We start from the raw sequence: 20,309 nt of genomic DNA on the forward strand, positions 1-20,309 counted from the left end.
AACCCTTGTACCAAACCTGGAAGCTTCAGTTAGTACAGAATATGGCAGCTAGGCTAGTCACTGGACACTCCAGGGCCGACCATATAACACCAATTTTGTATGATCTCCATTGGCTGCCTGTTTGCTTCCGGGCACAATACAAGGTGTTGGTTATAACCTATAAAGCCCTAAATGGCTTGGGCCCAGGGTACTTGGAGGACTGCCTCTCCCCATATAATCCTCCCCGCACACTCAGGTCATCTGGGAAGAGTTTATTGAGGATCCCTTCTACAAGATATAGGTCAACCTCTCAAAGGGAATTTTCCATCTTGGCCCCTGGGATCTGGAACACCCTCCCCGAGGAGCTCCGCACCGCCACCTCCCTGGATCTCTTTAAAAAGAGACTGAAGACCTTTTTGTTTCATCAAGCCTTCCCTGATGTTCCATGATATGTGTGGCCCCCCCATATGATTAACATCTTCGAGTATATTGCTGGCTTGGTTTAATATTGATTTTATGTATACTGTGCACTGTTTTGTAAGTTTTAATTATCTATTGCAATTTTTATCTTGTATTGTATCGTTATTGCAATTATACACCGCTGTGATCGAATGGAATAGCGGTATATAAATTATTATTATTATTATTATTATTATTATTAAATAGTCCTTGACAACTGTACCATGTTTGAGGGCCTTCTTGCAGCTGGGAGAAAAATTGATTAAATTATTTTTTCTTCCCTATGAGAATAAAATTTAAAAATAATTGCCTAAAGTACCCATGGTATGTCAGCCAGTGTAAAACAATGCATACCTGCCCAATACTGTCAGAGTTAATATTTTAAGGGGAAAGCTCAGGAAATTTCAAGTGTCGTGGTTCCTTATGAAGGAACCTCTCTCTCTCACATGCATACACACTTCTATTTAGCCATCATTTTAAATACGTCTATCTCCTTGAAAAGATTCCTGCCTTGCTATAGTTAAAGGTGAGTTTGACTTTTTGCTAAGATATTTGAAAATGCTTTCATTCAGTTGCACCTGAGCAGATGACTTGGTAACCCTCTACAGGTGAGCCCCTCTTTGCAACTGCCCACTGTTCAATGATCCACTCTTTTGACAGTAATGAGAACTACTTTTCTCCTCCACTCCATCCATCCCACTCCTCCCAGAACCCCATCCAGTAAAAAATGTCCTCATGGAAAAGTGGGTAGGTCATTATACTTCACTCAGAAACATCTTTTTTCTTTATCCCACCCATTCCCCCTTCTATCCATCCCTCACACCTTTTCTTCCATCCCTTGCATTCCAACTGCATGCACAAGTTTCTTGTGCTCATAGCACCCTCACTGGTGCCCAAGCTGCCCTAAAAATTGGATTACACATTTCAGTGATTTCCAGTTTTTGACAACACTTTGGTCTCTAAGCTGTTGAATAAGCAGGGGACACCTGTATCTCTTAGTCTGTCAAATAAGCAGGGACACTTAATATCTCCAGTACTGCCAACCATGATGATAGTGACCATGATATAGTTCTGACTCAGCAGGATGAAAACTGTAAATCCTTCTGAGATCATGACTGTGAAGTACTTGCTGGTACTTATACAGTACTTGATAGAGGACTCTATTACAGGCATATGTCACACATTTGATGTCTTTCACCTCCAGTTAAAAGTCCATGTGGTAGATGATAGGGGGAAGATCTTCAGTGTGCCTGAGACCCCGAATATCTGCCATTAGAATAGACAAAACTGGCATGGGATCATGGTCTGGAAATTTTGCTTAGGAAGAACAACAAATCCCAGAATCCTCCTTTCAACAAGGCCAGAGGTGGGATTCTGGGAGTTGCAATCCAAAAACAGAAACTTCCAAGCTCTCAATGTTTTGAGAAGCTATAAGGCAATTCCCTGAATTTCTGATAGATTATTTAGCAATCATGTTTCCTATGGAAGCATGCAGAAGATTTATGGCCTTCTCTTGATCTTCCAGATCTATATTCTTCTGCCCTTTCTCTGAACACTTTTGAGTAGTTTTTTTTTTCCCATTCTGTGCTTTATTTTCTGCACAGCATGATTATGATTGGGCCAGTTCCACCCTTATTAGGCAGAAATAGCCTGAGGTAACAAATTACAAGTAACTTAGTTATTGATAACTAGTTGCATTTGGTTAACAATTATGTAAGAAGCAATTGTTTCTAGTTACTTTCCTTTTATGTTTTCAAAGAAGATGTGGGAAGGGTTGTAACAACACCTTTAAGACTAGCTGCTTTTTATTTTAGCATGAGCGTTGTGGATAGAAACCCACTTTTTCAGATACAGATACAGTGATATTCAGACCTCAAGATATAAAGCATATTTACACTACTGTAAGAGTAGGAGTGGGGTAGACTATAATAGGGTCCAGAAAGATTCAAATCATGGGGTATACCATTGCCCAACATTTACAAAGGGTGTTTAAGGGCATTTTGACAGCCCCCCCCCCCATCCTCTTTTCTCTCAGAAAGAGGAACAAAATATAATAGGCAGTTCAGTAAGGTGTTACTCAAAGCACTGAAATGAGTAACAGTAGTGACTACGCTTTTCAAATTGCAACAAGAAACTGGGAGAAATTACCTGAAAAATTATTTTCCAAGCTCTGGAAATGACCTTCTGCTTTCATATATCTTCAGATCAGGCTTCTGTATCAGCAAGATGGTGCTTTCAGTAATTGATTCCATTAAATCAGAATTGATTTTCTGATCACTTTTATACTGTGCTACACCTAATATCTGGAGCCAACATGGTGTTGTAGTTTTATTGTAGGACTAGGGATTTGGGAAACCAGAGTTCGAATCCCAACTTAGCCTTGGAAACCCATTGGGTGACCTTGGGCAAGTCACAGCCAGCCCTAGAGGAAGGCAAAGTCCCCTCTAAACAATTCTTGGCTAGAAAAACGCATGTTTGGTTCACCTTGGAGTCACCATAATTCAGAAACAACGTAAAGTCAAACAACAGCTAATAAAGTTTTGGTGTAAGTTACACTAGAAGCCCTGAAACCACTTTTCAGAAGAAACGCATAAATAGTGTGATTTCACTAGTGTTCTTAAGGGGATGTTCGTAGCACCTTGATCATTTAGCTTCCTAAGCTTTGCTGCCTCTTAGTTACTGTGGTAAGCCTTTTTTATTTTCAACAGTATGTTGTTTTATTTTCTGTCTCCTGTCACTGTAAATCAAGAGTGGCTCTTAAAATTGTCAAGAGGGTGAAAACGTGACTTCTTTGCAGCATTTTAGATTTGAAAGTGATGTACAAATCTGATCTGGCAGCCACGATAACCCCAACTCCTATATGATTTATTGATTCTAGGCTGAAATGCAGTAAATAAACCCACACATTGAAGATTAAGTAATGGAGAATGGCCACAGCCCACTTTATTGCCATATACTTTTATTTTATGACTCTACTCTAGAGTAAGTAGGCTGTGGATTACAGGCCAGTGAACTGTTTTTGAGCCTTTATGAATGTTTGCCAATGCCAGCATGATCTTGTTCATAATTTTGCTAGCACAGCATCATTTTTGGAATGTATGTTGTCAGAATTGTGGGTCATCTTCAGGTCCAAGTTCTAGAACTATTCCCAGACTCCCGATCCACAGAAATTCATGGCCATTAGTAACATAAAATTAATCCTGTTAGAAGAACTGTGCATGGGGACTGGGGGAATCCACAACCTAGCCCCTAATCTTTCTTGTATTGTCTTTCTGTAATAATGCTGACATGTTGAATGATAGGGCTTTGCATCAAATTGGGGTAGACATGCGCTATATACTAAATTAAGGTGAAGCTGTTTTGTTGGTCCAAAATAATGGTAGTTCCAAAATAATAGTTTCCGTACATTAAGAAAGTAAATTTTATATACAAGAAATCTGTTAAGCTAAGAAAACCAAGATGTACTTCTTGGATTTTTTTTTAAAGATCTTTTTCTCAAAAACATAAGCAAAGCCTGCTTGATGAACCCATTTAGCACAAAGTTGGTCAGATTGTAACTCTCCACATTATGCTGGACCACAACTCACATGCAGCCACCATTTTCTGTACTGCTCAGGACTGATGAAAATTCAGGTCCACAAACACAGCCAGGGCAGATGAGTACCCTGTTTTAAACATATATGACAATAGAGAGTTGATGGATACAAAAAAGTACATTTGTAGTAAAGCAGTCATTAGTGGTTAGGGTCCCAATGGAGCTGTTGAATGACATTGAATTGCATGGATTTTATATGTTCCTATGGGTTCACGTTCAACTGGAAGATGAGAACTGGAAGTTTTGCTTGATAAGCAAACCAAGTCAAGTAATATCGCTCTTTACGGCTTTATCTGGTATGTGAGATCAAATGAAGTTATTAGACTCTCAGAAATCTCATACTCATAGTGAGGCACAGAATTGTTTCCATCTTCCCCAACCTAGGTACAATTTGAACTGGCTCTAATGTGTGCTAAGTGTTTATATGTGTAGATTTAACAGCGATTAATCATTATTAGGCAAAATCAGGAGTACTGAGCCTTTAAATGTCAGTCAAATATACATAGGCTACCTATGTTTGGCTGTAATTCCAGTAACCCACTTCATATTCAGTTCTACCAATCATGAAAAGAGGACTTTATTGGTGTTATTTTAAATACCAGAATCTCCCCCCCCCCAAAAAAAAAAAAAAACAACAACATCTAAATAGACCTGGGTTCATAGTTTTAATAAGCCAATTATAAGTTCAGGATCCCTCTTCTTTCATTTTAATAGGAAATCATGTGGCACAGTATGTCTGATTTAGGGTGACAGACTGTTGTTTATAGATGTATATTTCTTTCATTACTGTAAAAGCTTTGGGCCTCATTAACTGTGCTTTTCCAAGATTCACAACACTTACCCAAAGATCCCATGAGAGGTTCTCTTGACATCAGAGTTCTCTGCCACAGATGCCTGATTGCCTCACCAAAGGTGCCTGATTGCCCTTTGCTAGAGTCTCACACGGCCCTGCTTGTCATCAGTAGGGATTTGCCTTCGAGTGCCACCTTTAAGTGATCCTAGACTTAGTTAATGAACAGTTATAATCTACAATATTAGCAGCAACTAAGTAGTATTGACTTCAGATCAGTAAAGGAGATATTTCTCAAGTATTGCACATAAATTCTCCTCCTTCCCCCTCCAAGATTTCAATCTTCATCTCCTGATTGCTTTTCAGAGTGTGTCTTCATTTCACTAGAACATCGCATTTTTCAATGTTGTCTCTTTTGTTTTGTTGGTTGTTTTATACTACATCGTGCATGGATATGACATGGTTTCAGCTGTATTCTCATAAGCTTTTCATTTTCTCCTCTCCCCACATTTCTGTTGTTTTTTTTATCTTAGGTCAGTCTAAGAACAGGATGTCAAGCCTTTATTCTCTACATTAGGGCTATAGAACATGAAGCCCTCCAGACATTGTTGGACTATATTGTTGGGGAGAGATGATGGAAATTGTGGTCCAGTAACCCCATGAAGGACCAAAAGTTTATAAAGATGAAACAGCCGCTTTGATTGTTTTAACAAAAAGCGGGGTAGAAATAAAAGTTTTATTATTTATTTATTTATAATTTACAGTAACTTAGAAATTGAACAAAAATGTGAACAGATGTGGGCATGCTTGCAGGAATTATTATTATTGTTGTTGATGATGATGTTGTTGTGTGCCTTCAAGTTGTTTTTGACTTACAGCAACCCTAAGGTGACCGTATCATGGGGTTTTCTTGGCAAGCTTCTTCAGAGGTGTTTTTGGCATCCTCTGAGGCTGAGATAGAGATCACCCACTGGGTTTCCATGGCAGAGCAGATATTGAACCCTGGTCTTCAGAGTCATAGTCCAAGGTTCAAACCACTACAGCACACAGGCTCTTTTTACCAAAACCCCAAAATCTACCTGTTGAGCTTTTTAAAAAGTAACATAGGAGCCAGGTACACTCTTTGAAAAGTGAACCTTGGGTACATGTACCAAAAATCCAAGAATTTGTGTAGAGCCATAAACCTCCTCCTTGTTTCTCCTCAAACACTCTTCATTTCATAGAAAAGGAGCCTATTTCATATGTTGCTGTTGTTAATACAGGTCAGAGTCAAAAGCTGTTGGTAATCTACTACATTTCAACTAGTGATCTGACAGTAGATGCCTATCTACTTTTTGCTCAGTGCCTTCCCCTGCTTTAGAAAATAATAATTTATAAAATCATCCCCCATGTATCAGCTAATCTGCTTTTGTGCTTTCTCCTTGTAAATCATTTTGCTAGTATGAGCAAAATCTGTCTCTGAAACTTGAGGGGTAAGGGATGATTATAGACTAAATATGGGGAATGTGCAGCCCTCTGGGTATTGTTGAATTTCAGCTTCCATCACCCCAGCCAGCATAGCCAGTAATGTGAGTTGCATAGGGATGTAATTCTTCACAATTCTTTCCTCGAACGATGAGCAATTTTAGCAATATTCTTCTGGCTGCAAGAAAATCTTCAAAATCTGCACAGCCTGTGGACAGTTGTGGGATTATTCTGCATAACATTGTTGTGTCAATGTTGTTAGGCACATGCAGAACAGCTTTTTCTATGCAGAAAATAATATTTGTTCACACAACAACAATAGAAACACTATTTGCTGTGCAGAAAATTCTGTTTTCTGCACTAAACAACCATTTGCAAACTGTGCAAAATGAGAACTACAAAGATTCTTGTCTGTCCAGGATGCTTTTCATCAGGACTTCTCAATACTGGAACCATGTTTTGAATAGTTTGGAATATTCTTTGCACTTCTAGAGTTGTAGTCCCACATGCTTCCTGTCCTCATAGGCTTTATATCAATTGCCTTTTCTACGAGTGATGCTTCTGGACAGACTCAAGTAGTCATAGTCTGGTACTGTCTATAAAAAAACTGAGTGACAATGCAGGACTGAGCAAACCAACAACAAAGGCAAGGATCTTAAAATTGGCAGTTTAGAGAAAACACAGTCCAAGGAAAAGAAAGATGGGCCAAAGACCATGAGGGTTATCTGGTATTGGCAGTAACCCACTTGCACCGCAGACTACATGCCAGCTTTATAGCTGTATTACCACACACACTGAAGTTCATACCTGTCCTGCTAAACAACTTTTGCATAGTAAGTGTTTTATGCATCTTGATATATATTCCTTTAATGTAATTAACAGTGTTGCATAGTGGTTTGAGTATTGTACTGTGACTCTAGAGACCAGGGTTCAATTCCCAGCTTAGCCATGAAACCTACTGGGTGACCTCGGGCAAGTCACATGCTCTCAGCCTTAGGCAATGGAAAACCTCCTCTGAACAAATCTTGCCTAGAAAACTCTATGCCTTGGGGTCTCCATAATTTAGAAATGAGTTGAAGGCACACAATGCACACAGTCCAACAGTATCTGGGAGGGCCTCTTGACTCTTGCTTTAATGGGTAGTTCCTAAAAATGTTTTCATCCCCTGGTAGTTTCTGTTGGTACAATCAAACAGATGGTCATTACATTTGAGCACAGTGAAATTTAATGCAGGTTGTGTGGAAGCACATTTTACCTGTGTTTCTAAATTTGATTGGGGAGTTGCCTGCAGCTTCAGAATTAGCTTTGCGTTGCCTGGAGTTTTGTGTGGAAGCCTTAATGCAACAAATATGTTGACAAGTACATATAAATAATCAGGAAACCTGATTTTTTAAAAAAATATCTTCCTTCTGTTCTCCTGCTTCTTTCTATTATGTCCAGCACTATGAGCTAAATAGAGCATATCATATACAACGTGTGATAGCAAGTTGAAGATGTCTGGATCTGTCCCCTGTGTGAAATATGAGCAAGATCTTTCTTGTAGTTATGAGAACTATAGAAGGAGAGAATTCCACCTACAGCTCTTGCATGAAGAAAATTTGTTTAGTGATAGACACTATTTATCATACTGAACAACAGGTTTCTCACAGAATGCTAAGACCTAAGTAAAAATGGAGAAGAAGGAAGATTGTGCTTCAAGTAAATTTAGTGAAACCCTTTGGTGGGGAGAAACATTTTAACTTACTTGCATGTAAATAAAATGATGTATTTTGTCAGTTCTTTTGCTCCCTTCTTTTATAAATCTGAAATGTAGGTGCACATAGTGGCAATGACGTTGTACAGGCTGGACTTTTAATTCCCATACTTTGCCACTTCTTAAGCCCTAAATAAAATACTAAGTGGCAATCATAGCCTAAATTCACTTTGTACTATTTCTGAAGAAATGGGTATATGTCCACAAAAGCTCATGCTAAAATAAAAATTTGTTAGTCTTAAAATAAAATGCTGCTACGTTCCTTCTACCCCCCCCACTTCTTCCTCCTTTTTACAGTAATAGATTAATTGTCTGTAATGAAATTAGGAGGGGGCAGTCTCATCTCCCCATTGCCACCCCACATGCTCCTCAAAACCTGTTCTGGAGCTAACCCTCATGAGCTGGCTTTTGTCCACAACTGGGAGCTGCAGTGGGAGGTAAGTAGGAGAAAGCACACTGCAGTGTTGCACTGACATTGCATTCTCACTGACACTGGAATTAGGACAGTACATCCATAGTGAATTACAATGTTAATGTTATTCTTGTGGCAGTGAAATCATCATCATGATTATCATTGTCACCATCAAAAGACATAGCCGTGTTAGTCTGGAAAATCATTATGCAAGGGGTTTTGTAGCACCTTTGAGACTAACTGAAAGAAATAAGCTGGTAGCATGACCTTTCTTAGCCTTGTGCCTACGTCCTCAGATGCACATTTGGAATGGAGAATCCAGAGACAGACCTATTTGTGTGGGAGAGTGTCAATTCAAATTCAAAATGCTTTGGATATGGGAATATGGTGACCAGTCTTAACAATGGTCATTGGGGGACAACAGCAAGGGGAAGGCTGTTGCCTAAAGCCAAGGAGAATAGATAACCATATGAATGAGTATTGGAATGTAGTGTGGAAACCAGAGAGGAGATATGATGAACTGGCCATGGGCGCCCACGTGATGTTGGGGGTTAAATAGTGTTGAAATATGTTGAAGTGTGTCAGGAAATCATCATCTCTGTTCCACCTATTGCTGATGAATGGTAGTCTGTCCATACATTCCAATTCTGCTATTTCTCTTTTCAATCTTCCATTGTATTTCTTTTGTTCAAGGACTGCTGTTCTGAGGTCTGAGATGGAATGTCCAGTGAGATTGAAGTGTTCTGCAACTGGGTTTTGTGTATTCCCATTCGTAATGTCTGATTTATGTCCATTTATCCTGTGGTGCAAGGACTGGTCTGTTTGCTAAATGTAGAAGGCTGAAGGGCATTGCTGGCATAGTATGGCATAAATCACATTGGAGAATGAGCAAGTGAAAGTCCCCTTAATATTGTGGGTGATGTGATTAGGTGTTTGGATGACATATCCTCAATAGATGTGTGGGCAGAGTTGGCATCCAGGTTTGTGACAAGGCTTTATACACATGTCGACATTTGAGCTGTGTGTCCTCTTGTAGGTAAATACAGGTTTGAGGTTTGGAGACTGGCTGTAGGCGAGTAAAGGTCTGCCACCAAGAGTCCTTGAGAGGGCAACATTATTAGGTAGGACAGGTTGTACTTCATTGTCACTATCATCGTCTTTCAAATAAAAAAATTACCCAAGGTGTAATATTTGGGAATTCTTTCCCACAAAAAGCTTGGTTGGCCCCCTCTCTGCTCTCTTCAGCAGCAGGCAAAGACCTTTTTTTTTATTTAAACAGGCCTTCAGTCGTTAAGTCGATAAGGCAGAAAAATGTTGTGTGAACATGCTGTCGTCTTCAGTATATGCTAACACGTCATGTATGTGTTTTAAAATTAGTGTTTTAATCAATTGGTTGTTAGACACTTTTTAGTGTGTATATATTGTTTTAGCTACTTTGTTTTATCTTAGTTTTAGCCACTTTGGGTTCTACAGTGGTAGAAAGGCAAGATATAAATTAATTTAATAAATAGCCTTTTCACTAGAAAGTAAATGCCCACAGTATCCATTCATGCCACCCCATGCCAGGAATGGGAAGAAACACATTAAGGCTGGGGTAGGCACAATGCAGCCTATGGGCCATGTGCATCCCCACCCCGATCCCAAAGTCTAGCCCCTGAAACCCTCCAAAGTGCCAGCAAAATATAATTTAGGGGTGTGATTTTTCACTCAGAACTGCTCAAAATGGTTCAAAACAAGTGGGTAAAACATAGCAGATTTGCCTCCCAACCACCCATAGCATCAAACTTTTTCAAAATGCTCCCAAAGGGGGCTGAAAATGAAACGAGAAGTGATATGATTTAACATCTGGGTATGTTAGGTGCTCTGGTATAGTTCATCACAGGTTGGAAGTGAAAAATGTTCTCTTTCTCTCTGCAGTTGCCCACCCCTCAATTAAGGCAATGTTGTTGCTTGCACAAAACTGTTTGAGGCAGTGGTTAATGAGCATGCAATCAAAGTATCTTTTGCACACATTGCTTTTATTATTATTATTATTATTATTATTATTATTATTACTATTACTATTTCCCGTCTCTCCCTGTGGATCGAGGTGGAATTACAACAATAGAAACAACATTACAAGATAAAAAACTACAATTTCATATAAAATACACTCAATAAAACAGTAAAACCACTATCATACAATACATAGACTAAACCATCATTTAAAATATACCCATGTTTTCCAGCGTATAAGATGACTGGGCGTATAAGACGACCCCCAACTTTTCCAGTTAAAATATAGAGTTTGGGATATACTCGCTGTATAAGACTACCCCTCTTCCAACGCACACCAAATAAAATTTTTAAAGAACATCAGATTTGATTTCAATATGGTAATTTTAATTCAAATGCTTATGACATGCAAGTACTTAGCAGGGAAACGTATTGTATACAAAGCCTGCTTGGATTGGTCAGCTCTCCCTGCCTGCCCAGCCCTCCCTGTCTCCAAGACTATCAGAGCGGTATTGCAAACACGGCTCTTTTTTCCATACCCCGCGGCCATTTTTGAGCTCCCCCCACCATATGCGGCGACCACAGATTCTCCAGTCCAGCTTGGAAGTTTCAGCACCTGCCATATCAGATAACCCCCGGTGTATAAGATGACCCCCGACTTTTGAGAAGATTTTCCTGGGTTAAAAAGTAGTCTTATACGCCAGAAAATACAGTATACCTTTACAAATAGAGGTGGGGTATTTCTAGGTCAGCCTTTCCCAGTCTGGCCCATTTCAAATATTGGGCTGCAAATCTCATCACTTCCAGCCAGCATCTGGAGAAGGAAACTTAAATTCCCCCAAGAGCATTTTTGAAAGTGCCAACAAAAAAAATCTGTTGTTTGCAGGCAATGGTGTCAACCAAAGTATTATATGCTATTATCTCTGCTGGTCCTTTGGTTTTTAACGTCAACATTAAGAATTAAAACAACAGCAATTTAACATGTTAAAAATTCACCCAATGTCACTGTAAATGGATTACATTTTTGAGCTCACAAATGATTAACAGAACATGTTTAATGTCCCAGTCTATTAATGTCCCAATCTGTACTTTATTTAGTGGACAAAAAGAGTAGAGTAGAGTAGAGAAAAAAGGCTATTATGGCACAGAGATATTTTCATTACTCTCCAATCCCTTCTTTTTAGATGTAACCACAACCCCCTCCCTTTGCTCATCTTAATAAATAATAAAATAATAAAATTTTATTTCTATCTCGCTTTTTTCCAGGCAATCAAAGTGGCGTACAACAAGTTAAAATACATCCATATATATATAATGCCCCCCTTAAAACAGGATTAAACAGTATAAGATTAAAAACTACATATTAAAAACCAACTAATCTTAAAGGCTTGAACACGTGCTTGAGCCATCCACATCTAATTATTAAATTTAAACACTTATTATATAAACAGATCAGCTACTGCCCCAGCCCTCCCCCTCCTCTACCACCCTTGCCTTCTTTTGGGGGGTGAAATGTGGTTGAGCTGGCATCATAAACTCAGAGAGCTGAAAGGAACCACGTGGGCCATCTAATCTAATCACTGGCCAGTGCAGATATCCGTAGCAAAAGCATCCCTGACGTTTAGCAATCTACCCTATGTTAAAAAACCTACAAAGCAGAAGAGTCCACTACTTTTCAAAGTAGTGCGTACCATTTTTGAACGTACTGAAGCATATTGCAGTTGAGGGTAGGAGAAGAACATTTTGTCTTTCGGCATGCTCATGATAACGACAGGAAGAATAAAAGCAGTAACACAGAAGGTGTGCATTCTGCCATATTGCTGCGTTCCTCTTACATCATTCTGCCTTTCAGGAATTAGCTACATTTTTAGCTACCTTATTATGTGTGACCTTAACTGAATAATCAGGTCGTTTATTCAGGTGGATCAAGCATTTTTGGTTCTATTGTGCCTTGAGCCCATTTTACCTAAATTAATAAATCATATGCTTATTTTTGCCTACTCATCAATCCAAATATTGTAGTTAATGCTTATAATAGTACACTTCTCCCTTGTGCCTTAGAGTAATTGAAGATGGGGGAGGTGATGACTGAGGAAATCATGTAGTTAATGAAGGTTTCTCAGTCTGAAATAACTTCATCTTTCTAGTAAAACATAGGCTGAATGCATGGAGAGCTCCTCCTCCTGTAGAGATGGACAGAAGCTTGTGTGAACAGCAGCACCAAAATGACTCCTCCTTCTTCTATCACCCTAGATATACTACTGCAGGGTGTTCAAGTATGGGATAACTGGAATCATGGAGTTGGAAGAGACCCTAAGGGCCATCCAGCCCAACCCCTTGCAATGCAGGAAGACTCAATCAAAGCACTCCTGACAGATGACCATCCAGCCTCTCTTTTAAAACCTCCAAAGGAGACTCCACTACAGTGAGCCCTTAATATCCACTGGGGTTTGGTTCCAAGAACCTGCTAGATGCCAAACTTCATGGATGTTCAAGTTGTATTAGATACAATGTAAAGTAAAATGCTGTTCCTTTTGAATATTTTCAACCTATGGGTGCTCGAATCTGTGGATAGAAAATCCATGGATACAGAGAACTGACTATACATTCTTAGGCATCATTTTCAACTAACATCTGTTAGCATCAGGAAGTTTTGAATCCATTGCTCCATGTCCTAGTCTCTGGAGCAGCAGAAAACAAATTTGCTCCATCCTCAGTATAACATCCCTTCAAATACGTAAGCTTAGCTATCATGTCACCTCTTAACTTTCTCTTCCCCAGGCTAAACATACCCAGCTCCTAAGTCCTACATAACCTAAATAAACTAATGCAATGAAGAAAGTCTAAAGTTATTATTATTATTATTATTAACCTTTATTTATAAAGCGCTGTAAATTTACACAGCGCTGTACATACAATCTTTTTAACTGGATGGTTTCCTGCCCTCAGGCTTACAATCTAAAAAGACAGTATTCAGAATCAGAAGACATTGGGAGGCTCAAATTCTGAAATGCTAAGTGTGTGCTTTTTACACTTGCCTCATGTTGGTGGATTTAAGGCTTGTAATCAACCTTGAATTCTGCCCATGCCTGCTACTGGAAACCCCAGAGCATCATAGTAAAATGTTCCATGCCATCCTAGCATGAGATGCTTGTCTTGTTGCCCCTCTGTTAATATTAGTGTCACTTGAACACATAACCAGGTTGAAAAAGGAGTGGGGAGAAATTGCTTACAAATGGTCAGTGTGAAAAGACAGGATTAATTCAACAGCATAATTCTGATACGTAAATTCAATAGCCATTTAATGTAATGTGCAGGTATAGTCCTTGGTTTAGAGATAAACAATTGGAGCCACAGAACCATTCACTCTTCCCCCCTCTTGGTACAATTCCCTCTCCCTCCCCTTCTTCCATATACTCAGGGTGAGCACAGTATATAACCAGCTGCTTCTGAAATCCAGGTCAGGGCCCTGGTAGGTGTTTCCTATGCTCTGGTCCCACTGCTTAGACCTAGAGAAGAAAATCTGGGCCCTTCTGTGTCATCTGTCTGCAGGACTGCCCTTGCTGTCTTTGGCGATCACTTTTATTCTATGTGTGTCTGTCTCGTTGTGTGCATGTTGGCACAATCTCCCACAAGAAAAAAAGTTCCCCAAGGGTTTAGTTGATTGCATATTATGTCAGTACTAGCCTATGATCTAGCACAGGAGCGAGCACATTTCAGAGGCTGGAGGGTCACAGCACTCCCCCTCCCCCCCCAAAAAAAATAGCAAGAAAACAACTTTGAGGGTGTTTTCAATTTTTATAAATCATTCTTTTGCTGAAAATCATGGGGGTTTTTTTAGTCCCAATTGGAAAGAAATGCCTGAAGGATTAGGAGGACATGGGTGTGTGTGTGTGTGTGTGTCTGCTGAGCTGTGCTGAATTCCCCACAAGGGAATTCCCCACCATCCTGAGGCAGCTAGCAGTGACCATCACAGCATAGCATCCTGACCTCTGATTGCAACAAGGGCAGTGTGAATACTGGTTTCCTTCAAAAAGCTCTCACGGGAATCTCTAGGGCAATGGGTGGAAAGCTCACTGAACTCTTGGAAGGCACTGTGTGTATATGGGAAGTTGTGAGTAAAGCCTTGAACTTCAGCTTTCAGCAAATATACCCAGTCACCTGGTTTTCTCTGAGTCTCTGAGGTTAGGCTTTGGCAAGCAGGTTTGCAAATCCGTCCTGGTGTTATCTTGGTGAATCACAGTTTCCTAATCTTAAAAGTCACTGTCTTTGTGGTAAGAAATGCACAGCACTTCATCAGTTGCCTCTTAGTGCCACCTAGTGTTCTCCATTAAGACCTTTACACTTCAGCTACTTAAGTGGGGAAACTCATTTAGCCATTGTAAATTAGCATATTACTTATTACACACACAAGCCATTCACCTTGTTTGCTGTCCAGTTGGAACATGGATATATTTACCGTCACCGTCCCCCATGATCTCTATCTCTAGTTCTTCTTATTAGAAATAGTTTACTATGGCTTCAAACGCACATAGCAACATGATACATAGGCATTCGAGACACAGGCGCCTTAACTTTTCATTCACTGGTGAGCTGAGGCCACAGTTGCACCTGTGTATTATAAACTTTTTAAATGGTTTTATTTGTGAGCTGCCTTGGAACCCTTTCTGAGAGGAAAAATATATAAATATAAATATAAATAGTAAAAAATTAGATCCAATAGATTAGTGAAATGGATTGTCTTCTTTCTTTCTTTCTTTCTTTCTTTCTTTCTTTCTTTCACATAGTTTTCCCTGGGAATCACAACCAAGGAGACATTTATGCTGTTCAGATTCATTTGTAAGACACTTTGAAGAGAAACCTAAACAAGAAAAAATACAAGAACAAAGGTAGCCATGTTGGCCCATGAGTAAAAATAAAACTAAATTTCACAGTTGACTAGTACCTTTATTAGAAGCAACCAAAGTGCCACACAAGGAGTTGTCAACTATGAATTTAAGAAAAAGGAGTAATCTCTCAGTTCAATTTTTTCCTCAGAAATGGCTATCCAATGTACCTTTATTTGGTAATTCATCCAAGATGTATCATTTTTAATTTTGTCAGCAAAGGCTGCATGAGTAAGTGGTGTTTGCATAAATGTGACTTGTTTTGAGATTATGATTTTTCAGTAATCGTGATTTACTGGACACTTGTCTTAATTATATTTTTGTTGCTTTTATTTTTAAAATCCCAGTAACTTTGACATTATAAAGGAAGGATTTTTTGACAGATTCCTCCAGTCCCTGGAGCATATAGAGATTCTGGTTCTATCAATAGTATCTGGTGTCCACATGGAGAGCCAATGTGGTGCAGTGGTTGTACTATTAGACTTGGAGCAACTAAATGTCATAATGCATAGTTTGGCTGTGCAAGTCTGGTTTGGTGTGTGTGTGTGTGTGTATGTGTGTTAACAGAAAGGTGTTGTGGCAGGGAAGAACCAAACTGAAACCATGTCAGGATGAAGAGGGACTTTAATACTTTCTCTTGCATTAAGAGTCTGTGATCTCCATTTCTACATTTGCTTTCCCCTGTGAAAGCACCTCTGGTGCCAACTCCTCCTTCCTCTGTTACAGCTTTCCCTGCCCCGCAACATCTTCTGGTGCTTGCTGGTTTTTTAAAAAACAAAACAAAATTCATCCTTTCAGTGGCATTACAGCCACCATAAATAGCCTTGGCTAAGGAACAAAGCGACTCAGTTTCAGGTTGCTATTTAGCCATCTAGCTCACCAGCTTGTTGTATACCTTCAAGTTATTTCAGAGTTACGTCAGTCACAGTGTCAACAGGATTTTCTTGGCAAGATTTGCTGAGATTTGTTGGACTAGGATTCTAGGAGACCAGGGTTCAAATCCCCATTCAACTCTGGAAACTCACTGGGTGACCAGGGCCTAATTATTCTCCCTCAGCCTAAGGAGAAAGCAATGGCAAACCTATTCTGGATAAATCTTGCCAAGAAAACCCTATGGTAATGTCAACATAAATTAATGGTAAACCTGAAGGCATATAACAGAAGCAGTGGTTAACATGTACCTTTTGTTTCTTCCTTTAAGTTAGATTTATATGATATTCATATTTTCCTTTTGTTTAGTTTGCAGTACTCCTCCTGTCAACATGAAAGTGAAATCAGTGAACAGAACAGCCTTGCTGGTTACCTGGAATCAACCAGAGATGATCTATCACCCTCCCATTATGAACTATATGATTTCCTACAGCTGGACTAAAAATGAAGATGAAAAGGAGAAGACTTTCACCAAGGACAGTGACAAGGACCTGGTAAAACCACAGCATCAGAAATTGCCATTAGTGTTAAGATAGCCTTACTCTGTCTTTCCTCAGTAGAAGGTAGGGATATGAAGCATAAGGAGTTTAAGCTAAACTTATGATTCCACTTACTTCCATGTAAAACATGAATGGTGTTAGTTGGGTCTGCTCACCACTCCACAACATGAAAGCATCTAAATCTGATTGTTTCTTTGCATGATACCAAGTGGATTCTTTCTCTTGTAACACAATGACAACTCATCCACTTTGGAACCTGTTCAGCTAATGTTGAAAGTTCCCCAACAGAAACCAGTGGATCCTATTGTGAATATGGCATTGGTAAAATTTCTGTGAGTGTTCACATTAGCACAGCCATTGCTTCTATGTGGGATTTGGCCTTCTGAACTGTCTGTCCTATAACATATGTGCCTATGTAATATGACGTCTCAGTTTTTGCAAGCACAAGTAGGGGCAATCTGTGTGCCTTTTGGAATGTCAGTCTAGAGGCAAGTGACAACTGTACAAGTCTTTAAAATTCCATGTGTATAGAATGAAAGTGACATATTCCATTTTTGAAAGAGCTCAGTTTATTGTTAATCAAAGCAAGCCTCTGGAATAATGAAATCAGTAATTGTATATGCACATAAAAATGCAGCCGCAATGAGTGAAATTTTTAATGACGGTTATCTTTTCTACTCCTTTGCAAATACACACTTCCTGGGTACCATTCAATCAGTTATAGGATAATATGTCTCTTATTCTTTCTGAGACTGAGGTTCTTTTACTTAATTTCCATTTATATTTTCAATTTCCCCCCACTAGAAGTTGTTATCTAGGTTGTATCAGAGAGTGATGAGCTTCATGAAATCAGAAAGCAATCTTCTGAAAGGTGCCCAAGGTTATGGCTGCCTGATAATTTCAAACTTGTCATCATTTCACAGTCTTAAGGGAGAATGTTTCTTCTCTTTTAATTAGTAATAAGAAGAGAGTGTATTAATTAGGAAAAATACCTGGTTACAAACATGGGGCATACTCCAAGAGGAGTAACTGTTGCACAATTTCCTTTCATATTTGTTCTTTCATAATTGGTTGCTTAGTTGTTACAGATTTGATAATGCTTGGCACTTAGGAGCCATGGTTTCCAGTAAGCACCAGTCTGTGACCACAAGAATGCCAGCCCAAGTCAGTGTTGCTGTTGTGCCCCCCTCCACCCTCGGCTTTTCAGTGGCTATTCCACATGCATTTTCTTCTCTGCATTCACTACTTTCTTGTTTCTGTAGATGAAAAACTGGAAGTAGGATGGGAACATCTTTACCTTCTCTGCCCTACCAAGGGCTCTAAAAGATTTGAGAGGACAGTTTTTATCATTTAGAAATAGGAGATTCATCTGTATTTCTGGTCCATGTCACTTTAGCATGTGTTGACTCATACATCTGATCCATTCCATTTCTTCATTAATCTGCAGTTTTAAAAAAAAATCCATGTAAAATGTGCATTAAAATATGTATTTAAATTCATATATTTGAATATATTTGAACATAATGTGCATTTTAAATGCACATTTTACATGGATTTTGATACAATTTTGTGCCAGGAACAGCATCATAAAATTGAGGGAAATGTGTAATCCTAGGAATAACTCCTGCCCAATCTACATATTATTCCAGAAGATGTGAATGAGATCAATATGTATCAGAATTCACCAAGGTCCAATTCATCAAGCTACCTGGTCTAATAATTGTCCAGATCGTAAAGGGCAGACATGACTTCCATGACTTGGCCATAAATAGATGTATGCATGTCAGTTCTAATAGTAATAAGATTAATTTTATTATTATTCTAATTCAACAAAATGTTTGTTGCAAGTTGAGTCCTACTGTTGTTGGCTCCTAGATATTTTCATCAGGTTATCTGGACTTTGTAATAACCATCACATTTCTCCTGCTCCAGTGTAAATATTAGAGAGTGGTGTGCTTCATGAAATCAGAAAGCAACCTGATACATTATGCCGTTGTATCCCAGGCACCCATCAACTTTTGAATTCTGTTAGCCTTCTGTTAGGAGTTCTGAGAATAACTGTTTAGGGATTCTTACATCTCTACAAAATTAGAAGCAGAAGGAAAATCTCAATTTACACACTTTTCAAAGGCTTTCTAACAGTGAGAATAAAATTGCTAAAATTATTTGTTGCTTCTTTCAAGAGCAAAAGCAGCAAAGAATTAAACATCTCTACAAAGAGGAAACAAATTCTTTTTGAGCAAGAACCATGTACAGTTGTTTCTGCCAACCAGCATTTTTACATATTAATTTGAGGATCTAGTGAAAGAACACTCAATTCTTTTAGTAGCTGAAAGATTAGTTTTAAAGAGAAGAATCTAGTTTCCTGAGACCTACCTTCAACTAGGATGTGACCCAAGGAAAGCATTTTCTTGTCTCTGCAAAAAAAAATTGTTCAAGAACAGCCTGAATCATCACTGTAAAATCCCTGCTTAAAGTAAACTTTGATTACACAGACAAAGATCTCATGGGCTTGACGGACCGCATCCTGTAAGCCTTTTTGTGACAGGCTTGTAATAGCTTTTGAATCACACCAAGGCAAGTCATGTCAGAAGGTTACACAGACCTTTTGTATCAAACTCAATATAATGGTACCCTTGTTCAGTCATTTTAAAAGCATTTGGGTTCTACACATGAAGAAAGGCAATGGAGAAGAGCACACTAGCACCAATCTTCTCCACTACTTTCACACTTTGTGTACGGCTACAGAGGCTCCATGAGCAACATAGAAACTTGGAAGATAACAGCTTGAAATTTCATAGAGCGCTTTTAAAAAAAGAGGATCTTATATGCTGCAGGCAGTTGTGTGTCATCCTTTGCACATGTGGAGTAGTGAGAATGATGATGGAAAGGGTGGAGCTCATGTCCTTGTCTCTCGCCATCCCTCTTCTTGAATAAGAGCCTGCACACTTTTAAAACAACTGGATGAATCACATGTGGCAAAGGGATATAATTCCATATTCATCATACTCCCTTCTTTGAAAGTTCAAGTTTTCAGATGCTTTATCAATTCCATTTTTGGAACGTATGTAAATACAGTTTGCTCGCATTGGGATAGTGTAGAGGTAGAAACTGGTGCTTTTTTGCATTACTTTGAGAAGTTGAGCACTGAGTGTAGAGGTAGAAACTGGTGCTTTTTTGCATTACTTTGAGAAGTTGAGCACTGAGCCAGGGACACAGTGTCTTGTGACAATTCTGCCTTGCAAAGTTGCTGCTTAAGGGTAATTCCACCCATCACCTCCTATGTAGGCAGATACTCTTGTGTCAGAAGGAAGTCAGGCTGAGTTGGTTTATCCCGTTCCACAGATAATGTCATCTCCATTTTCATGGTGGAGGGCACTGCTTATTTTTTTCATGAAGGGTGACTTTTTGCACCTGGCCAAAGAGTTACATAAATCCATTGACATTGTTCCTTCACAGAATCAGACCCAAGAGATGAGTTTCTTTCTGTTCAAGAAAGCTTGTTGTTCCTGTAAAATGTGTTTTAAGTATTATTTGTGTTTTGCA

At 39.1% G+C, this 20,309-nt stretch overlaps 1 protein-coding gene across 5 annotated transcripts in view; it reads left to right on the top strand.

The window, feature by feature from the left end:
* Positions 1-20,309, top strand: part of LOC149321282 (receptor-type tyrosine-protein phosphatase gamma) — a 742,038-nt gene that overhangs the window by 578,620 nt on the left and 143,109 nt on the right. For all 5 annotated transcript variants that reach the window (XM_089518763.1, XM_089518770.1, XM_089518749.1 and 2 more), the window contains exon 9: positions 16,573-16,757. In XM_089518763.1, the coding sequence (XP_089374889.1) occupies positions 16,573-16,757 (185 nt within the window). The remainder of the gene's footprint in view (positions 1-16,572; positions 16,758-20,309) is intronic.

This window comes from Sceloporus occidentalis, unplaced genomic scaffold, assembly GCF_023333645.1.
Source record: "Sceloporus occidentalis isolate IW3139 unplaced genomic scaffold, rSceOcc1.0.p SCAF_1, whole genome shotgun sequence".
Taxonomy (NCBI): Eukaryota; Metazoa; Chordata; class Lepidosauria; order Squamata; family Phrynosomatidae; genus Sceloporus; species Sceloporus occidentalis.